This window comes from Otolemur garnettii, unplaced genomic scaffold (genome assembly GCF_000181295.1).
Source record: "Otolemur garnettii isolate 467f Iridium unplaced genomic scaffold, OtoGar3 scaffold00174, whole genome shotgun sequence".
Taxonomy (NCBI): domain Eukaryota; kingdom Metazoa; phylum Chordata; class Mammalia; order Primates; family Galagidae; genus Otolemur; species Otolemur garnettii.
The window spans coordinates 1,161,834-1,182,641 of record NW_003852569.1 but is presented as its reverse complement, the minus strand read 5'-3'; the positions used below and the strand labels follow the sequence as shown (position 1 = coordinate 1,182,641).

The window sequence follows — 20,808 nt, the reverse complement described above, 5'->3', positions numbered from 1 at the left end:
GATGAGGCCAGTTGAAATCTTCATGAAGAAAAAAGTGTTTAATGTACACTGGTCAGCATGAGCAGGACTGCAACAAGAAGGCCATCAGTAAACACTCACTGAGCCATTCATGAGCCTGACACTGTAGTGGTTGGCAGTTAGAAGACATGAGAAGAAAAAGGGTGCAGCTCATCCAGAGAACAATGAACAGCCCTCGTTGGGCATGTGAGCAAGTGGAAAGTAAGACCAGGAAGAGCCTTGAGTGCTAGGCTGAGGTGCTCTGTATGAAAAAGAAGCAGCAACAGCAGAGAAATTTTGTTGTTTTTTTATTACCTGCAGTTTAGAAAGATTAAGGTTTTAGAATATAGACAGAAGACTCAATTAGGAAACTGCTATGATTATTCAGTAATAAATGAAGGCAATGATAATTTAAAAGGGGGGATAGGTTGGCTGTGGTGGCTCAACACCTGCAATCCCAACACTAGGGGAGGCCGATGTGGGTGGATTGCCTGAGCTCATGGTTTTGAGACCAGCCTGAGCAAGAGCAAGACCCCATCTCTAAAAATAGCTGGGCATCCCAGCTACTTTGGAGGCTGAGACAAGAGAATCTCTTAAGCCCAAGAGTTTGAGATTGCTGTGAACTGTGATGCCACAACACTGTACCAAGGGCAACAAAGTAAGGCTGTCTCAAAAAAAAAGGCGGGGGGTGAATGGTTATGAGAAGATACAGAAGTAAAATCTTTCATGATTTAATGACATGGGAGGAGTAAAAGCCTCTCAAGGGTTTATGTCTGTGTGTTCTATATGTCTCACAGAAATATATAAGAATTGAGACTTTGGGAGAGAAAATGTTTTAGCTTTGGAGCTGTTACGATTTAGATGTGGGTAGGAAATCCAGTAAAATATTAGCAGTCATTTATTATTCACTAAGAGGCTTCCAAAACTCTGGGCACTGTTCAGGGTGATGGGGATATAGCATTGGAAGAGGCAGAGTAGATATTCAATGAGTATCAGTGAACTAACTTTTAAAAGATAAAGAGAACAGGAGGAGAAACAGGGAGACAGGAGGAGGACACCCCAGGCTTGCTGTGACATGGGCAAGGTAGACAGCAGCGGAGAGGGAGTTTGTAGGTCAACCACACATTAGGGTGCACCCAGTAGGGCTTTGCATGGGAGTAGGAGATTTGAGAGGTATAGTCACAGTTTTGGCTCAAGTGGGCACTAATGATGAAGACTGAGGGTGAAAAGGCAATACCAAAATTGAGGGCAAGAGAAAAGTTAGGTTAGATGCACATAGCTGGGATTTTGTTTGTTTATTTGAGACAGTCTCCCTCTGTCATCCTGGGTAGAGTGCCCTAGTATCATAGCTCACAACAACCTCAAACTCCTGGGCTCAAGCGACCCTCCTGCCTCAGCCTCCTGAGTAGCTGAGACTATAGGTGCCTGAAGTGGCTTGAGTGGGCACTACCCACTCAAAGACCAAGGGTGAAAAGGCAATACCTAATTTTTCTATTTTTAGTAGAGATGGGGTCCCATTCTTGCTCAAGCTGGTGTTGAACCCCTGAGCTCAAGCAATCCTCCCGCCTTAGCCTCTCGGAGTGCTAGGATCTCAGGCATTAGCCACCATATCCAGCCCAACTGGGACTTGTGTTCATTGAGTGAGAGGATGCGATATATTGGTTTGAACCCCATCTGTGGGGAATGAGAGAAAGCTGAGTACTCAATAAAATAAACTGAATAGAGGGGCCAGAGGATATGGATCTCATAAGAACCAGAGGCTTGGTTATGAATAGGGATTCCTTCAGTAACAAATGCTAGAAATCAAGGCTGTGAAAGGCTTTGAAATTTTAGCAGAAGAATTAAAAGACAAAGGAAACTGTGAATGTCAAAGGGGCTTTCAAGCCAGTAGGGTCCAGCTCCAAAAGAAAAGGTACATTTCAAACTTTGAAAAATATAAAGGGGGCAGGGCACGGTGGTTCATGCCTGTAATCCCAGCACTCTGGGAGGCCAAGGCAGGTGGATTGCTTGAGCTCATGAGTTTGAGACCAGCCTGAGCCAATAGAGCCAGTCTCTAAAAATAGCCAGGCATTGTGGCAGGCACCTATAATTCCAGCTACTTGGGAGACTGAGGCAAGAGAATCACTTAAGTCCAAGAGTTTGAGGTTACCGTGAGCTATGACACCATGGCACTCTACCAGGGCGACAAAGTGAGATTGTGTCTCAAGAAAGAAAGGAAGGAAGGAAGGAAGGAATGGAAGAAAGAAAGAAAGAAAGGAGGGAGGGAAAAAGAAAGAAAGAAGGAAACAAAGAAAAGAAAGAGAGGCTCGGCCCTGTGGCTCAACTGGCTAAGGCGCCAGCCACATAAACCTAAGGTAGCAGGTTCGAATCCCCAGCCGGACCCGCCAAAACAGCAATGACAGCTGCAACCAAAAAATAGCCAGGTGTTGTGGTGGGCGCCTGTGGTCCCAGCTACTGGAGGCTGAGGCAGGAGACTCGCTTGAGCCCAGGAGTTGGAGGTTGCTGTGAGCTGTGATGCCATGGCACTCTACCCAGGGGGACAGCTTGAGGCTCTGTCTCAAAAAAAACAAAAACAAAAGGAAAGAGAGAAGGAAGACCAGGAAGGAAGGAAAAAAAAAAAACTAGCCGGGTGTGGTGGCAGGCACCTGCAGTCCCACCTACTCAGAAAGCTGAGGCAGGAAGACTGCTTTAGCCCAAGAAAGTTTGAGGTTGCTCTGAGCCATGGCACCATAGCATTCTACACAGGGTGACAGAGTGAGATTCTGTCTCAAAAAAACCCGTACATATATATATGTATATACACACACACACATATAGAGACACATTTATATATGTGTGTATATATAATATGTATATAGAAAGGGGGGTGGGAACATGTTGAAGCAATTATTCTGGACTGTTTTTTTCCCTACCATGTTCTTTCACCTTAGTCTCCCTAAACTCTCTCCTAATTAATGATATTTTCCTAAATGCCTGTTTTCATTTCTACAACAGAAAGTCTGCCCCTAATCCCTGCTGTTAACATGTCAGCTTTGTTTTCTGCCTTAAGAAGTTATTTTCCAGCTCGGCACCTGTAGCACAGTGGTTACAGCTCTGGCCACATACACTGAGGCTGGCAGGATTGAACCCAGCCTGGGCCAGCTAAACAACAATGACAACTGCAACAAAAAATAGCTGGGCATTGTGGTGGGCGCCTGTAGTCCCAGCTACTTGGGAGGCTGAGGCAGGAGAATTGCTTAAGCCCAAGAGTCTGAGGTTGCTGTGAGCTGTGATGCCAGAGTACTCTACTGAGGGTGACATAGTGAGGCTCTCTCTCTCAAAAAAAGTTATTTTCCTTCTCTTCTTTTTATGCTGCCATTAACATTTGAACATAACTTGGTGATTTTAGAAGAAACAGACAATGAAAGTGGGCATTGGTGATGCGGAAGGGGCTGCCACACTGAGGTGCTTCCTGAGATTTGGGAAGATGCCGGGGAGGGGAGGCTTCCCAGGAGAGAACCCACAAGGTCATGAATCACTCTGGGAGATGCCCTTTGGTTTAAAGCCACTTTCCAGCTTTCTTTCCTGACTCAGAAACTGTTCTGCAGGTGGGACAGCTTGAGGGAAATTTGATGGCTGGCTTCCCTTTCATTCAGCACACTCTTCCACCTCTGAAGGGAGACTTGAGGGCTGCTGCTCCCCTTCCAAGCACACTCTTCCTCTGTCTCTGAGCACACCCGTATACCCACAGCTCTGCTTAAGTGAGATTTCAGATGCTATCTACTTGGCTGAGAGTCCTGACTGGATTCTTCTGGGTAAGGTCCCATTCCTAATCTCTACTAATCCAAGAGACATTTTTTTCCCTGAAGTGATGTCCTAAGATATGCCTCCAAAGTATTCCACATTTTGCTTTTTTTTTTCCTTTTTGTAGAGAGAGTCTCACCTTATCACCCTTGGTAGAGTGCTGTGGCATCACACAGTTCACAGCAACTTCCCAAGTCCTGGGCCTAGGTGATTCTCTTGCCTCAGCCTCCTGAGTAGCTGGGACTACAGGCACCTGCCACAACACCCGGCTATTTTTTTGTTGCACTTTGGCCAGGGCTGGGTTTTAACCTGCCACCTTCGGTACATGGGGCCGGCACCCCACCCACTGAGCCACAGGCGCTGCCCTTGCTTTTTTCTTTTTTTTATAACTATTCCTAATTTGAGACCATTTAAGAAAAGGCATGAGTATGGGGCAGAGTGAGGGATGAATTGTGGGTATTTACACATAACTCGGTCTGGAAGCCAGATGTGAACTGGAAGCTGAGCCAAGGTATGAGAAAGGTCATAATGAGGGTGGGGTAGCAGCCCAGAAGCAAATGGCTTGCCTGCCACGGAGTGCAGCCCGCACTCAGGTGACCTTCTGAGCCTTGCCTGATGCAGCTCATACAGAGGAAGCAGGAGCTGGCGTATCTCGGGGCACAGGCGTCAACCTCCTGCCTGCAGTGGTCACTGCCATGGCTTCTGCTTGACTTCTTGGGATCTTTGCCTCAAGTCAAAGAGCAGATGAGAAGACAGTGTCATGGGCTTTGGTGTCTGACAAACTGGTTCAACTCTACAGCTGTCCCTTACTGGCTTTGTGATTCCAGGTATGTAAATTAACTTTTAAACCTCCTTTTCCCCGACTATAAAATTATATCCTGCCTCACAGGGTTGTTGAGAGGTTAAATGAGGAAATGCACAATGAGAGCCTAGGATAGAGCCACGCACAGAGCTGGTGATAACAGCGGCTTGCAGAGAGCTTGCCTCAGTGCAGAAACAGGTCTGCATTATGAGACACAAGTCCCCAGCCACCAGAGGAAGAGGGCGGATCCAGGGGGAGGACTGGCTCACCTACTCCCTTCATCCTGTGCTCAGCTGTGCAGAATGTTCTAGAATTAAGCCCCAAAGACTGAAGACCATATCATGAAACCACAAGCAAGGCCTGGATGCTGCCCAAAAGCAATCCCAGGCCTTCCCTGATAGTTTTCTTTCCCAAACCTTTCTTTTTTTCCTCCCTCCCCTTGCCCAGTGTGGGTAGGGAGTAATCCCCTACACTCAACCTTCCGAGACTCTTATTTAATGCTTTTAAACTCTTTATTTAGACAGAAAAGACCAACTCTTTAAAAGTAAAATACAATAAATAAATAAGTTAAGCATAAAGAACTGTCTCAAACTGACTCCCCAGTCTTCCCGTACCGCTCCCACCCCCACCCCATTTTCTTGTCCCTAAAACCTCTAGATCAGGTAATAAACCCCTTTATCCCTCCCCACATCCCTCCTCCCAAATGCCCAGTTAGCCCCCATAGGAAAGGGAGAAATCAAGAGAGAGAGAAAAAATCCAAGGACAACATTGTCTAAACTCCCAGAAAGAGAGAGACGGCAGCTTCCGGCCAGGTGGGCGGGCTGGATAGCACACGGGTGGCAGTGGCATTTACACGGAGGAGACCAGCAGAGACTGTAAACATTTTTAGGGGCTCAGGGGGAGGTCTTTTCCTCATGAAAGGAGAAGGGTCTCTGTGGCTGACTGGTGGAAAGGCAGCCCTCAGGGCTCCCCCACACCCTCCTTAGAGGGGGCCCTTGGGGGAGGCAGTGAGTTTTAGGGCTGGCAGCCCGGGATTCAGGGATATCCTACCTCTAGCTGAGGGTGGAAGGGAATATGAGAGCCAGCCTCTGGCAGCCCTCTTGGGAGCAAGGGGATGGGAGTGTGTGGAGGCTTCCACTGTCCTCCCAGGGCCTGTACAGGTAGAACAGGCTGGCTGGTGGGGGAGGCAAGTACAAACACTGGGTGCAGAAGGCCCATCACAGGAGCCCTAGCAGAAGGCAGATACCCCAGAACCTGCAAGCCTGTTCCTAGCTCCTTCACAAAGGCCAAAAGGGCACCTGGGAGGAAACAGGCCCTTGGAGCCAGGGAAGCATAGCCATAGCCCTGCAGAAAGGCAGGGTGCTAGGAGTTGGCCAGTGTCCTGTGCCCCCAGGGCCATGAAGCAGCTTTTGCCCCAGAGCCCAATCAAAGCCTAGGGCAGATGTGCAGAGAGGGCAGGGGCCAGTTGGGGGAAGAGGGTATAAGGTGCCTCTTCCTCTGGGATCTCCAGACCTGCAAAGGAAGGAAATACGTGTGAAGCACAGGGAAGAGGACAGAGGTGAGGGTCACAGGCCCTGGAGAAGGGGAGGCACCTGGGGTGGGTGAGTGTCTGGGGGCACAAGACACTGGCCCACTCCCAGTACCCTGCCCTGTGCAGGGCTGTGGCTATGCTTCCCTGACCCAAGGACTTGTTACCTCCTAGGTGCCCTTTTGGCCTTTGTGAGGGAGCAAAGGGAGTGTCTAGGATAGGAAGGCAGATCATCAGAAAGGCCTGAGTCCCAACAGACCCATTAGCAACCTCCACCCCAAGCCATGAGAGTAAGGGGCAGGGACGGAGGACACAGGAGAAAAGGTCAGATGATAGAAGAAACCAAAGGATATCAGGAAGGACATCAATAGTCCCTGAGAAAAACAAAGACTGGAAGAGACAGAGACCTGGAGGCAGAGACAGAACTGAGACAGGAGCAGGCAGAGGGGACTGGGAGCAGGGAACAGGTGTGAGGAGGCAGACACCTGGAAAGGAGGGGCGTCCACAGAGAAGGAGGGTGGACCCCAGACATGGGCTTCGGGATGGAGTCTCCTGTGGCGAAACCGCCCCCAGCCCCTAGGTCGTGCCCTCATTCCTTTTTGGAAAGGAACAGAGAAAGCAAGAGAAAAGTGCACAGAACACAGACCACAGTCACCAACAACTGTTGACCAAGCACATCCCACAAGCTGCCCCCGGCCCTGACCTTGGGCTTGGGGGACTCTTCCCTCCGCGGCCCCCTCCCCAAATAACAAACAATCAGCTCCAAAGACAACACACTCGTTCCATGCAACTTACAGGGGTCCAGGAATGGGGGCTTCGGCCGACAATGGACACGGGCCCTGGGCTGGGGGGCCCCTCAAGGTGGGGGGAGTTAAGCAGCCAGGATTGGGGGGAAAGGGGAAAAACAGAATATGTGGGTATTTTTCTTGGGTTGTGTTTTTTTCAAGGGTTTGGTCCAAAGGAGATTAAATAATGCAAAAGTAACCAAGGCTCACAGCTCTGTGGCCAGGAGGTTGAAATGGTGTCAGGCAGCAGGGTGGAGGGAACCTGGTAAGTAAATTCACAGGGAGTGCTATATTTCTTTCTTTTTTTTTTTTTTTTTTTTGAGACGGAGCCTCAAGCTATCCCCCTGGGTAGAGTACCGTGGCATCACAGCTCACAGCAACCTCCAACTCCTGGGCTTAAGCGAGTCTCCTGCCTCAGCCTCCCAAGTAGCTGGGACCACAGGCGCCCGCCACAACGCCCGGCCATTTTTTAGTTGCAGCCGTCATTGTTTGGCGGGCCCGGGCTGGGGATTCGAACCCGCCACCTTAGGTGTATGTGGCTGGCACCTTAGCTGCTTGAGCCACAGGCGCTGAGCCAGGAGTGCTATATTTCAACCTCTTCCTCAAGAGACCTAGAGTTTGGGCATCCCCCAGGCTGTCCTGTGGGTCCACTGCGATATAAGAAAGATCACCTGACGTCCAAGCAGCAAAGGCTTGACCACTCCACTTCTCAGGAAAGCAGGGATTCCTAGAGCTGGAGATCATACAACCCGCCAGTATCCTAAACCAGTCCCCCTTATCCCTAACACTCTACTCCCCTAATTCCACTCCAACCAAAAGGAAAACCAGAAAGAGACAGACACATGGACACTGACCAGACAAACAGACCAGATGGTGTGGAAATCTGGGAGTGCACAGAGTACACACTTGGCTTTTTCTGAGGTCAGAGTGTGCACGTGTGTGTGAGCGTGCGTGTGTCTACGTGTATGTATGTGTGTGCGTGCATGTGCTGCGTGTGTGTACATATGTGTACTTGTGCTGCATGTGTCCATGTTTGCATGTGTTCATGTGTGCGTGCATGCACATGTGCACACGAGAGCAAGAGCGAAAGCAAATGACTTGGATGACTGAAAATCTGCCCCAGATTCCTGCTCCAAGTGCCCAGAGTTAGGGGGCAGCCCTGAGGTGGTGGAAGATGGCAGGGCAGAGCAACTGAGGTGCAGCATTCAGGGACTGGAGAGGAGAGCACAAGTCAAGAGCAGGACCCACCTGGGAGCCCTCAGTAGGGCCGGTTGGCATCCTTAGGCCGTTTTAACTGGACTTTGAGGCGCTTCATGCCGATCTGGAAACCGTTCATGGCCTGGATGGCAGCTTGGGCACTGGCCGGATTGTCAAAACTCACAAAGCCTGAGGTGAGAGGGGCACACGCCTGGCTCAGCCCTCCCTCGCCCTCCTATACACAGTCCAGGACCTGTGCTCTGGTGTCCCGGCACTACCCCAATTCCTCCAGGAGTCCCACGTGCCTGGGTGGCCACCTTGCACATAGTGAGGATTTGATGACTGACAGAGTGAGTGAGTGGATCCAGGCCAGCCTCTCATGCAGACTGGGACATTCTTTGCAGCATTCTTTGCAGGGTGGCCACTTCCTCAGTCTGGCTAACTCTGAACCTGTCTTTTCAAAACTGCCTCATGCGGACCCTAAATGGCTTCTGAAGCAGGGCAGATAAGAATGTTTCCTTTCTCCCCTGAAGAAGCTTTTCAAAGATGTGAAAGGAGCCAAAACCTCCCAAACATCTCCAGATGGTGAGGCTATTTTAGACCTCATGGAGAATGAATTTCGCCAGTTCTTAGGGACGAAAGATGAAGCTGGAAGAAGAGAAGGCCTGGGCAGAAAGTAGGATGGGGTGTTGGGTATGTCAAAGATGGTTCTTTCATACTCTTAGATAATCAGGATTTCAAGTACTGGGTCCATTGTGACCACAGATACCCTCAAATGTATTAGACCTTGTCCTAATTTGGAATTTGGCAAAAAGATGTGCAGTAATTTGTCTTTTGGTTTGTAGTATTCTTTTTTGTTTGTTTGTTTGGTTTTTTTTTGAGACAGCACCTCAAGCTGTCCCCCTGGGTAGAGTGCCATGGCATCACAGCTCACAGCAACCTCCAACTCCTGGGCTCAAGCGAGTCTCCTGCCTCAGCCTCCCAAGTAGCTGGGACCATAGGCGCCCGCCACAACGCCCGGCTATTTTTTGGTTGCAGCCGTCATTGTTGTTTGGCGGGTCTGGGCTGGGGATTCGAACCTGCCACCTTAGGTGTATGTGGCTGGCGCCTTAGCCGGTTGAGCTTTAGGCGCCGAGCCGGTTTGTAGTATTCTTTTTTTTTTCCTTTTTCAGAGACAGAGTCTCACTTTGTCACCCTCAGTAGAGTGCCTTGGCGTCACAGCTCACAGCAACCTCCAGCTCTTGGGCTTAGATGATTCTCTCATGCCTCAGCCTCCCAAGTAGCTGTGACTACAGGCGCCCGCCACAATGCCCGGCTATATTTTTGTTGTTGTTGCAGTTTGGCGGGGGCAGGGTTCAAACCCACCACCCTCTGTACATGGGGCCGACGACCTACTCACTGAGCCACAGGTGCCACCCATGGTTCTTCGTATTCTTACCAAAACATTTGCTCTGATTGGTAGCCCGGTCCACAAAGACCTTGGCTGAGATGACGTGGCCAAAGGGGACAAACATCTGAAGGATCTCTGAGTCAGTAAACTCCTGGGGCAGGTGGTAGATAAAGATGTTGCAGCCGTCAGGGCCTGGTGGCAGCAGAGGCAGAAGGAAGAGCTCAGCATGGGAAGATGCAAACTGAAAGAGCAGAGGTCCCAGGGAAAGGAGGTCCTGCGGGGACCTCCAGGGCCAGTCCCCAGCAATGTGGGCCAGGGCTCTGGCCGCCTCCCCACTTGTTTTCATCCCCACACATGGGCAAGAGCTGGGCTTCATGCAGGGCAATGAGGAGTCCCTGATCCCACACCAGGGGCCTTCCCATCCCTGAAGGCCTCGGCTCTGACCCTGTCCCAGACTAGCACCTTCTCTTTGCTGCTGCTGTTGTTGTTGCTGCTGCTGCTGCTGCTGTTGCTGCTGTTGCTGCTGCTGCTGCTGCTGCTGCTGTGGAGGTGGGGGGGGCTGCTGGGCAACCAAGGCTGGGGGCTGCGGGAACGCGGGTGCAACCAGGCTGTAGGCTGCGGGGTAGGCTGCTGGGCAGGAAGAGCAGAGCAAGCCGCTGGGGTTTCTCCAACTCCGGAGCCCTCCCAGCCAACCCTGTCTCCCTTCCCTCAGCGCAGACCAGGAGGGAGCTGTCTCCCAGCCCCAGGAGCACTGCCCCTGTGGTCCACCCTCACCATCCTCACAGGTATGGCCAATCAGCACAGCTGTGGGAGCTTGCAGGGAGCCAGGAAGTCCAGACCCAGTTTCTGTCTTTCCCTCTTGCCATCCCTTCCCCCTGAGCAGGGCCCACTTGGGCCCCTCACCTGTGTAGTGCTGCATCCCCGCGTAGGCCTGCTGCAGGGGGTCCACGGGGGCTGCGGCACTCTGGGCTGGGAAGAGCAGCACAGACCGTAAGGGTGGGCCTGGGACACAGTGGGAGCCCCACTGGTGCCTCTCTGAGCAGAGGCTAGGCAAGGGAGAAGGACAGAGTCTCTGGGCATAGAGCATGAAAGTGAGAAGGTAGAAATGCACAAAACAGTGGGAAGAGGAAGGGGAGAGGTGTTGTGAAGACTGGAGTCTGTGGCTGGTGTGCAACTCTGGGCAAGTGACTTCACCCCTCTTAAGTGTCAGTGTGCCTGATCAGGAGAATGGGAAGGAGCATCCCTGCCAGAGCAACAGGGCAGGAGAAGGCACCTGGTAGCCCTGAAGGCTGGGGAGGGAAGGTGAGTCCTGGCTGGTTACTGGGGCAGGGGTGGATAAGCAGAGAGCCCCACCTGGGTAGGGGTGAACCCCATTGGGATACAAAGCATCAGGGGCAGGCTGCCCAGTGGGCTGGGTGGGCACTGGGCTGTAGCCGTTGACACCCAGGGCAGCAGGGATGGCAGAGACAGGCGTGGCAGCGATGGCAGGAGGGGTGCTGGTTCCTGGGGAGGAGAAAGCGACAGAGACAGCAGAGACAGCAGAGAAGAAGACGTACATAGGTGCAGAGAGCCAGTCAGCAAGTTGGAGTCAGTGGGGAGGAAGCAGGCCACTCCCTGCACTCCAGCCCCTCCTGGCCCCACCGCCTCCCTGACATTGGTTGGGTTCGTCCCACCCCCACCTGCTATAATGCCCTGCCCCGCTTCCTGGCCTTACCTGAGGATGGAGTGATGGGGGTGGCGATGAGGCCATTGGCGTTGATGGCAGCCATGTGCTGCATCTGCACAGCGGCCATGGTGGCCATGGGGCTGAGGTAGGCACTGTGAGCCGCCACCAGGGCTGCCTGCTGCTGCATCAGCTGGGCAGGGAGAAAGGAGATGGGACTAGGCCCCCACCGACCTGCCTGTCTTCCCCCTAGCCCTGGGCCTTGACAGTTGAAGGTGGGGGCAGGACACAGCAGGCCCTGGAGGGAGGGACACAAGGTAGGCAGTGCTCACGGCCTGGGTGTAGGCGCTGTAGGCTCCAAACTGGAGGGCAATAGGGCTGAACATGCCAAGCTGGGTGGCCACTTGCTGCATCCGGCGGAGACCTCGCTCCTTCTCTGTGTCAGCGAACTTCACCACCAGACTGGACGAGGCACCCTGGGCACAGGCCCCACACGCAGGTCAGAGGTAGAGTCAGGGTTGCTGCTCCCCAGAGCCCTCAGAATATGGCACAGCTTGGCCTCTTTGGGATGGCAGCCATCATTTTGTCTATGTCAGATGGGGAGATTTTAATCCCACCCTTTCCTCTTGGTGGCACACAGATAGGCTAGGAGAGATGGAGGGCTGTAAAGGCATGTGCTTGAGAAGTGGAAGGCCTACCAGCATGGGAAGGAAGGACATCAGTGGCTTCTCTATGAGACTCTGAGCTGGATACTGTCCCCACAGTCTCAGCCACAGCAAATGCTTCATCTTGGGCTGGTCCTGCCTTGAAGTTCCACAACCTCACTTACCATGACTCCCGCCCCACCCCCTAGTCACCATGATGTGCTCAGGGGACACAGCCTCAAATTTTAATACCAGCCTGAGCTGAATAAAAACCAAACTGGATCATTTGCAAGGATTGTTATAGAATCTCGAAGCTGGAAGGGGCCTAGGGCGGCCAACACAGTTCTCTAGACAAGGGTGTTTGCTGGGGAACATCGAGTGACAGGGAGTGGACCTCCTGAGCCAGCTAGTTCCAATTCGGAGGCTGACTTTTCTGGGGATCCCAGGCGTGCAGTCACTGACCCTATGTTAATGTACAGGGAAACAGAATAAACATAGAAGCCTTAAGTGTCCTGATGGCCCAGCAAAAGAGATGGGGGTATAGGAAGGTAGGGTGGGGGAGGGGAAGGGAAGGCAGAGGAATGGAGGCAGGTGTCACAGAGGTCTGGGAATTTGCCCTGGAGATGAAGGACACATATGGGAATGAGGGCTGGGGAATGGTACTTGAAAAAGGAGGATGTCCCTGAGCAGTTTTTTTCTTCTGCCAGGACATTTCTTTTCAGTAAATTCCAAGACCCTATCCTGAGTAAAATGCCCCTCTGTGCCACGACTGGTGCTGGGCCAGGGTAAGGAAAGGCCTGAGGGGCAGGGGCAGGGCTCACCGGCAGGGTCCGGCTGCTGTGAAGGGTGTTGATGGCCGCCTGGGCCTCTGCGTGGGTCTGGAACTTCACAAAGGCACAGCCTGGAGAGGTGAATGTGGAAGAGGAAGGGTGAGTCCCCATTCCCAGGGCTGCACAGGGGCACCCAGGGCCTAGGGGGCCAGTGGGGAGGGTCCCATAGGGAGAGGCCTGTGGGCTGCTACCTTTGCTGGTGCCGTCCGGCCCCCGGAGCACAGTGCACTCGTCTATGGTCCCAAAAGGCTCGAACATCTTCCGGACGTCCTCATCTGTCTGCTGCTTCCCGAGCATCCCCACGAAGAGCTTCCGGTCTTCTGGGGATAGGCACAGGACGAGAGTGTGTGCAGGGCCTGCTGACTGCTCTCACAGCACTCAGTGGCCACTCCTCCGGGAGCCTCAGACTCTGCTTCCCCACCCTTGGGCCCCTGGCTCCTGGGTGTGAGAGGGGTGATGGCTGGGGAATGAGTACAGTTGCAGAGTCCTCCTCCCAGCTCTGAAGGACTTGCACTTGGAGCCTCAGTTTTGCTGTCTCTACAATGGTACAGATCTCACACTGTCTGGTCACAAGGACTCCTTTCCTCACCTTAACTGGGAGCTCTTCAGAATTGTCAGATTTTCTTCTGCAAGAAAGGCTTCCCCTCAGCTACTTAAAGCCCTGGGCCTGAGGTAGGGAGGAAAGGGACTGAGTCTAGAGGTACAAAACCTACCTCCTCGGCTCTCGCTGTCGGCGGGCTTGACCTGAATCGGCCTGTTCATCTAAAAGAGAGAAGAGAAGGCGGCTGCTGGGCTCTCCTCTGGATGCCTCTAAGTTCCTATTGGGAAGGAAGGAATGGGCCCGCCATGCATTAGGGTTAGGGCCTGAGGGGACCAGAGGCAGCAGGCAGAGAGGATGTAGGGAAGATGCTCACGGGGCTCAGCTCCAGGCTCAGATCGGGTCCCAGGCAACTCGGCCAGGGATATGTGCTGCTCTCCTGGGGGAGCAGAGGCCTGCCCACAGGAACCAACGCCTGAGACAGCCCAACCAAGGGGCTGTTTAGTAAGAGCTGCCTCAATTCTACAAAATGGGAGCACAGAGGCCACCCCATGAAGAAGCCCCAGGAGGACTCTAGACTGAGGGAGACTCCGTAGAGGCCTGGACTTTCTTCTGACCCTAGTGCTGTGTCTACCTCTCTATCTGCCCCCTACACCCCTTGACCCCAGGGGGAAGGCACTTGGGCAGCACAAAGGGAGCAGATGCCCAGTCTCCGTGGCAACAAGAGAATGCGCACCATGGCAACCGCCCACTCAGCCTGATTTATCCGTCCCTGTCTCCCTGGCGACCGTGGTGACGTCATCACTTCTGCTGCTCCACACAACCAGAGAAGGAGTTGGGGGGGGTGGGAACAGGGTATGCCGGGGGCCTAGGGGGATAGAGGATTTGGTGGGGGCTGGGAGGTGGGGGAGGGGCCGAGAAAGCTTCCCAGTTCCTGAGGGATGCTTGCAGGGGCCTGCAGGGGCCATACTGGCCTTCTGCCTCTCTCCTCCAGAGCAAATCCTTGGTGTCTGGAGAGTTCTAAACATAGAGACACTGTTCCTGTCCTCCCTCAGAATTTGTCCTGTGCACGGAAGCCCTCCAGAGCTCTAACTTCTCCCTGACCCCTACCAAGTTCCTAGTACCACTCTCCACTCTTGTCCGAGGAGAGGACTTAGAAATTCCTCCCGCAGGTTGACTTCCTTAACCAGGGCAGACAGCACTAAGGGAACTGGAAAAGGAGAAGAACTCAGTCTCTAGAAATGGAAAGTATTTTACTATTGTTACTATTGAAGACTTTGACTGCTAGGACCTCACCTGGATGCCCCACTCTTCTGGTGGCAAAGCAGTCCTACTATTGTCAAAGTCACACCATTCACTTCTGTCTTGAGGCGCCCTCAGGAAAGGCACTGGACTAGGAGTCAGGAAACCTGGGTTCAAGGACGGGTCCTCCCCTGCCACTCACTAGCTGGTGACCTCAGACTTGGATACCACTTGTATCCATTGGGAGACAAATTCCTCATCTATGAGACAAGGGGGTGGTCTGGTGAGGGCGTTGCCAGTGCTCTGCAGCATTTGGAACTCTTGTGGCATTCCTCAACACAGAGGGGTGCAGAGTAACAGTTGCCCCTGCCCTCCTCACACTGGACCCTCTCCCCAGGTTTCCCATCATGCCAGTCAGTGCAGGCCAGCTCTGCCAGTCCCAGCATGGGTCAGATCTAAGCCCCACCTTGACTAGTGCTCTTTGCCCAGGGCTACACCTCCTGGGTATCTGGATCTGAGAGCAGCTGGTGGGGAGGGAGGGTAATAGTCACACAAATCCTCCAGCCAATCTCCCCTCCCCCTGACGTTATCACCCACCAATCTGGGATTATCCACTCCAAGGCTCAATCTCCTTAGGAGTGTGTATGTATGCATGTGTGTGTGTGTGTGTGTGTGCAAGGCACAGCACAGGGGTCAGCCACTTCTGGGCTAGTGGCCACTCAGCTCTTCTGTACTGTAGACTGCAGCCATAGGAAATTCCCTTGCAGGCTCCTCAGCAGCCAGGCACCCACCTCCACCCCACCCCAGGAGAGGTAGAATTAGAACCATGGTCCCAGTGTCATGGGAATTCTTATGCTTGGTACTATCCCCCCCCAAAGGCCCTTGGGGGATTTGCTGCTTCAGTTGGAGATGGGAGACCCAGAGAGAAAGGATGCGGTTTCCTCCCTGCTCAGGCTCCCATGCACAAAAATAGCATATCAATAAATACCCACAGCTGAAGTGGGTTTGCACAAAGACACACACCAGTGTACAGAGCACAGCAAGGACTGTGTTGAAAGGATGCTCTCCCTGCCTTCACAGACAGGACTTCTTGGTTCCCCAGTGCTTGTCCCCGGCCACCTCCTTGGCCTGGCACTTCCTGTGGGAAGCTCAGGCTTTGTTAGCTCTGCTGGGCACACCTGCCCCCTCCCCTGAGTCCAGCTGTGCCCTGTTTACCTGGCAACCAGGCGCCGACACCTCTCTTCCCTAGCTACTACACACAAGGCGACAAGCCCTCCCTAGGGCCTCCCAAAGAAGAAGGGGCTATTTATACCCCAACTAGTGTGGCTGAGCAACCTCAGCCAGCAGATTGCTTTTAAGGTCCTTGTCCTTCTCACCAATGGCAAAAACCCCATTTCCAAGAAGAGTTCATACAAAATTTAACTCTCTTTAAGGCACAGGCCTGGGGCCCTTCCACTCCTGGCTCTACACTTGTTTCTGGCATCTCAGACCATGCCCATGCCCTTCCAGGAGACCAGAATCCACATTTCCAGCTGCAAGTTAGCAGTGAAGGCCCACGTGCCCAGAGGGGTTTTGGTCCAGAGTGAAGGGGGAAGGGTAGGCCAGACACACTACATCCCTCATACCACTGCCTCCAGCAGGCCATTCCTTGCTCACAGGACAAATCCAGGCATCTATGGCAGAGGGACTCCCTAGAACTCTTAGGGGAGAGAAGAGGAAATAGGCTCAGCCCTATTTTTTCCCTCTGTAGCCCAAGACATCACCCTAAGACGGCTGTACCTTCTAGATTCCAAGTGATAATGATGGGGAGTAAGGAGAGAAGGCCGGATGCCCCCCTTCAAAACACTTGCAGGAGGATGGTCTGGAGGTTGTTAGACAACGAGAAGAACTTCCCAACGCAATCATGCTGGAGCCAACACACTGTACACACACTGCACCCACTGTACACACACTGCACTCTAACACACTGTACATGCTGTACACACATTGCACACGCTGTACACTACACACTGTACACACTGCACCCACTGTACACACACTGCACTCTGTACCACACACAACGCACACACTGTACACATTGCACACGCTGTACACTACACACTGTACACACTGCACCCACTGTACACACACTGCACACTGTAACACACACAACACACACACTGTACACACTACATGCTGTACACTACACACTGTACACACACTGCACTCTGTAATACACTGTACATGCTGTACACACACTGCACACGCTGTACACGCTACATGCTGTACACACACTGCACATGCTGTACACACTACATGCTGTACACACACTGCACACACTGTACACACTACGTGCTGTACACACACTGCACACACTACACCATTGCACACTGTATACACACACTTTACACATGCTACACACACACTGCATATGCTGTACACTCACTGTCCACACAACACATGCACACAGTACACACACTGTACACACCACGTTGTGCATGCACTGCACACACTATACATGGTAAACACACACTGCACACACATACTGCACACTGTACACGCACTCTTAACATACTGTACACACACATGCAGTGAAAATACACTGCACACACACTGTATGCACACACCATATTCACACCACATTGTACATGCACACACTGTGCACACAAAACACACACTGTATATACACATACTGTACACACACACTGTATATGCACATGTATACACACCATACACACACACACTGGGGATGGAAGACAGGTGGCAGGAGAAGATCTGGGAGAGACAAAGGGTCAGGCAGGGCTTAGTCTCAGACATCTGCTTCCCTCAACTGTCCTGGGTCTGCTCCCTCAAACCTCTAGTATGGGGGTCTCCTTGGAGAATGAAAACCCTCATTTCCTAGTGGAAGCCCTGGCAGATCCCTCTAGATTCTATTCCCTGGGCAAAGTGGAGAATTCAGGTCACCTGGGAGCTCTGGAGGAGGGCTAGACAATTATTAACCTGGTGCCTTCTTCCTTATCCCACCCTGGGCTGCTTCCCCAGAAAGGGGGGGGGGGCAGTGCCTCTTTGCACCCAGGACAAGCTCTGCCCAAGCTGCCAGGCAGCTGAAGGGACACAGCCCCTAAGGAGACGCCCAGCTGGCATCCCCAGGGCGTCTCTTTCATCCAAGTTCCCCCAACCTCTCTGGTTTTTGCAGGGCTCTGAGGTAGGAGACAAACAGAAAAAGACAGACAGCACTTGGGATGAAAATTGTCCATTTGAGAAGAGCCTCCACAGAGAAAAGGAGGGAAGAGAAAGTTGGGTCTCCTTGGGGCCAGGCTTCCCAAGCATGTGTATTCCCACGCCCCCACACATCTGGCCTGTCAGGAGCTCACATTGTGTGTGCACAAACCCACACAGGCCTTGGGTCCCTGCTCACACGTGTGCATAGGCCCTTACCTAGGGCTGTGATGGGCAGTGACTTTTCTTGTCACCACCTGGGATAAGTTGTGGGGGGAATCAGTGGTTTTGCTTTCCTAGCGGTACTCAAAGGTTGAGGCCAAGGAGGAGGGCTGAGTCAGGGCTATATGAAGGGTTGGAAGTTGCGGGTGGCCCAAGTAGCTCTGATTTTCCTAGATTCCTTTCCCTAGATTCCTCTGTTTTGTCTGTTTCTCTCTCTGGAAGAGGAGAGATGGATGATCCATATCATTCTCCACTTCCCACAGGGGAGTGGGAGCAGAGGCCTGATGTGGGTCTAGCACCCAGACCCTACCGAGAAAATGTTTGCCAAAGGTGGGGATGGAGTTAGATCTCAGGAAGTATTTTCTGGGATTCATAGTCTGGGAGAAAATAGAAGCAAAAGATAACAAAGGGGAGTGGAATGTCCTCCCCGCAGCTTCCATGATGAGGGACAGTCTAAGATTTTTCATTCCTGCCTTCATTTGCCAGCCCAGGCTTAGAACAGTTCGTAAGAGAAGAAGAAACAAAGAGATAGGACCTTGCAGGAGGGAGGCCATGTCAGCGGCCATCCTAAGCCTCCTCACAGTGCCTGCCCTTGCTCACTGCCCCAGGCTCACTTCCAGTCTAGATTAGCCTTGCTCTTTGCTGATGCCCTGTGGCTCTTTTCCAAGGGCCCTTTTAGGAGATGTGGGGAGCCCATCTGAGCTCAGAACCAGCACAGAGATGCCAGTCCAGACAGCCTGCTGCCTGTTCTCAGGCCAGTAGGCACAGCCACCCAGACTGCATTTCTAGACTTCCTCTCCAGAGCCACAAGAGTGCCTGGTTGCCTCCTGCTCACCCTGACCCACACTTAGTGGTCCAGAGTCTTTCCCCCACACTCCCACCCCATACTGCCCATAGCAAGTTGGGCAGTGGGGAAGGGGCTCCTTATAAAGGCCATGTTTACTCTTCGGATGGCTGTTTTCCTTCTCTCCAGGTAAGAAGTGCATGCACCTACAGCAAGAAAGATGGACGCTAGAACGAGGGACTTCCTGGTTCTGAGAGGAGGTGGAAAATGTGCTCAGAGTCTTGGGAAGGTGCTGAGTTCCCTGCCACTTCTATGGCTCTTCTCAGCCTCCTGGCTCTGCAAAGGACAGGACTCACCCCTGGAAGTGTCTTCTGTTCGTGCAGGGCACTCTGGGCCTTCAGGGCTGAATCGCGGGCACAGTATGTCAGGAAGGCACATCCTGAAGAGGGGCAGGGAAAGAAATACCGCGGCGGGGTGAGTCCCCCACCAGACAGCAGCCTGTCTATTGCCATCCTCTGCCTTTTGGAGTGGCAAGGAGTCTGACAAGGGGTAGCCATTCTACCCCAGAAGTGGGGCACAGACCTGGAAGCCCTAATGCTGGTGATGAGGGAAGAGGAAGCTGGGGCCTTGTGTGGGGAGAGAAGGGGCATGTGATCTCTAGACAAGCCCAGGCAGCAGCTCCCTCTCTTCCCTAGCTGCTCCCTTTCCCCTTTCTCCTGTACCTCCACCTCCCTCCATCTTGGTCACCAGCACCTTTCTCTTCCATTTTCCCCATTTCCTCATCTCTCCCCAACTCCACTAGAGGCAAGGGGAGGGTTGAGAGTGAAACAGAAGGAAAGGGAAGAGCAGGTAGCAGGAAGAGCCTTTTCCCTGGGAGGCAGTGTGGCCCCTCAGACCCTAGTCCATGGAGCTCTCCAAATCCTGGCTCCCAGCACCCCAGCTTTGGATAGGCCTAAGGAGCATTCTCCCTCCTCCCTCAGCTCTCTGAACTTTCCAAGTCCCCTACAGTTCCCAGAGCTTTACTAATCTGTATCTTTCACACCCGGCTTCTGAGGTCCCTCCCTTTAGTCCTGGGCCTGACCTGCCCAGTCCTTCTCCACTCTTTTCCAGGTTGAGCACATGATTCCATGTCCTGATCCCCACCCCAATATTATCTGAAGTAGCTCAGAGTCTTAGTGTCGCCCAACACAAGCACACACATGCACACGCACACACACGCACACGCACACACATGTTCTCACACTCATACACGTCTGTCCAGCTCTATCTCCCAAACCAGCTCTCTTGTTCCTGTTTTTTCTTGAGTTCTTCTCATGACATCAACACCCCCCTCCTATGTCTGGGGTCCACATCTTTGCAACCCATTTAACAACTCTTCACCCAGAAGAGGCCCTCCTCAGTCCTCTACCCTGGAGTTCTCTGGCCCCTCCAGTGAGTTCCCTTCCAGCTCTTTAATCTACACTTCCTAACCCTGAGCTCTTCTCCATCCATATCAACCCTCACCAGCCCCTCTATCCCTTTATCCCGGCTCCCCTCCTCCCAGTCTCCCCAGCCTGCCTGACCCTCACCCTTGTGCAGCCCCGTGTACTTGTCCTTGATGACAGTCAGCTCAAAGATCCGACCAAACTGTTCGAAGATGGGCTTCAGGTCCTTTTCCTCCAGATGTCTCGGGATCTGCCCCACAAACAGCTTGATGGCATCTGGCTCCTTCATTGAGGCGGCCCAGAAGGAGGGGCCGAGAGGAGCAGGGAGAGGCCCAAAAGCCAAGGGGAGCTGCCCAACAAGGAGGCAAGTGGTGGGGGCCGGGGGCCCAGCTGGGGCTGGCTTTCCCTGTGGCCCCCAGCCACACTACTGAGAAGAGGGCGCTGTTTGCACAAAGGAGGCCCAGGGAGTTGAGGCTAGGGTTAGGGGTCTAGGCAGACACTGTCATGCCACCAGGGGGCATAGCCCAAACAAATGATCTCCCTCCCAGAGATGTGGCAAATATCCTAGGATAGGGCTCAGTATGGCCAAGACCTGGAAGGTTAGGTGTTAGCAGGGCGTGGGGGGTCAGAGGGCTGGGAACTGGGGGCTGAGACAAGTGCTGGAGAAGAGAAAGGGGCTTAAGGAGGGTGATAGGAAGGAGATTGAGGGGTTAAGGGGCCTGATGTTGTTGCCAGCAGCGTCAATGAGGGGCCCACTCCTGACGGCTCTAGGGGGGGCAGG

General features: G+C 53.0%; 1 protein-coding gene across 1 annotated transcript; it reads right to left on the bottom strand.

Annotated features, from left to right (window-relative positions):
- Positions 1-5,199: 5,199 nt before the first annotated feature.
- On the bottom strand, positions 5,200-20,428 carry CELF3 (CUGBP Elav-like family member 3). Its single transcript, XM_012811748.2, has 13 exons — positions 20,172-20,428; positions 18,960-19,042; positions 13,333-13,381; positions 12,811-12,939; positions 12,611-12,690; positions 11,478-11,621; positions 11,197-11,338; positions 10,836-10,985; positions 10,386-10,451; positions 9,945-10,109; positions 9,531-9,674; positions 8,144-8,281; positions 5,200-6,094 (listed from the first exon to the last, which is right to left on the bottom strand). The coding sequence occupies exons 1-12, from the start codon at positions 20,314-20,316 to the stop codon at positions 8,154-8,156; spliced, it is 1,425 nt and encodes a 474-aa protein (XP_012667202.1). The 5' UTR covers positions 20,317-20,428; the 3' UTR covers positions 5,200-6,094; positions 8,144-8,153.
- Positions 20,429-20,808: the final 380 nt, after the last annotated feature.

What these genes read in the sequence shown, in the direction of transcription:
- CELF3 (XM_012811748.2), bottom strand. Translation starts at nt 20,316, where the DNA reads ATGAAGGAGCCAGATGCCATCAAGCTGTTTGTGGGGCAGATCCCGAGA. An exon ending in CCCCATCACTCCATCCTCAG is followed by an intron (nt 10,986 to 11,196) that starts GTAAGGCCAGGA and finishes TCTCCTCCCCAG; the next exon opens with GAACCAGCACCCCTCCTGCC. An exon ending in ACAGCAGCAGCAAAGAGAAG is followed by an intron (nt 9,675 to 9,944) that starts GTGCTAGTCTGG and finishes TGCTGCCACCAG; the next exon opens with GCCCTGACGGCTGCAACATC.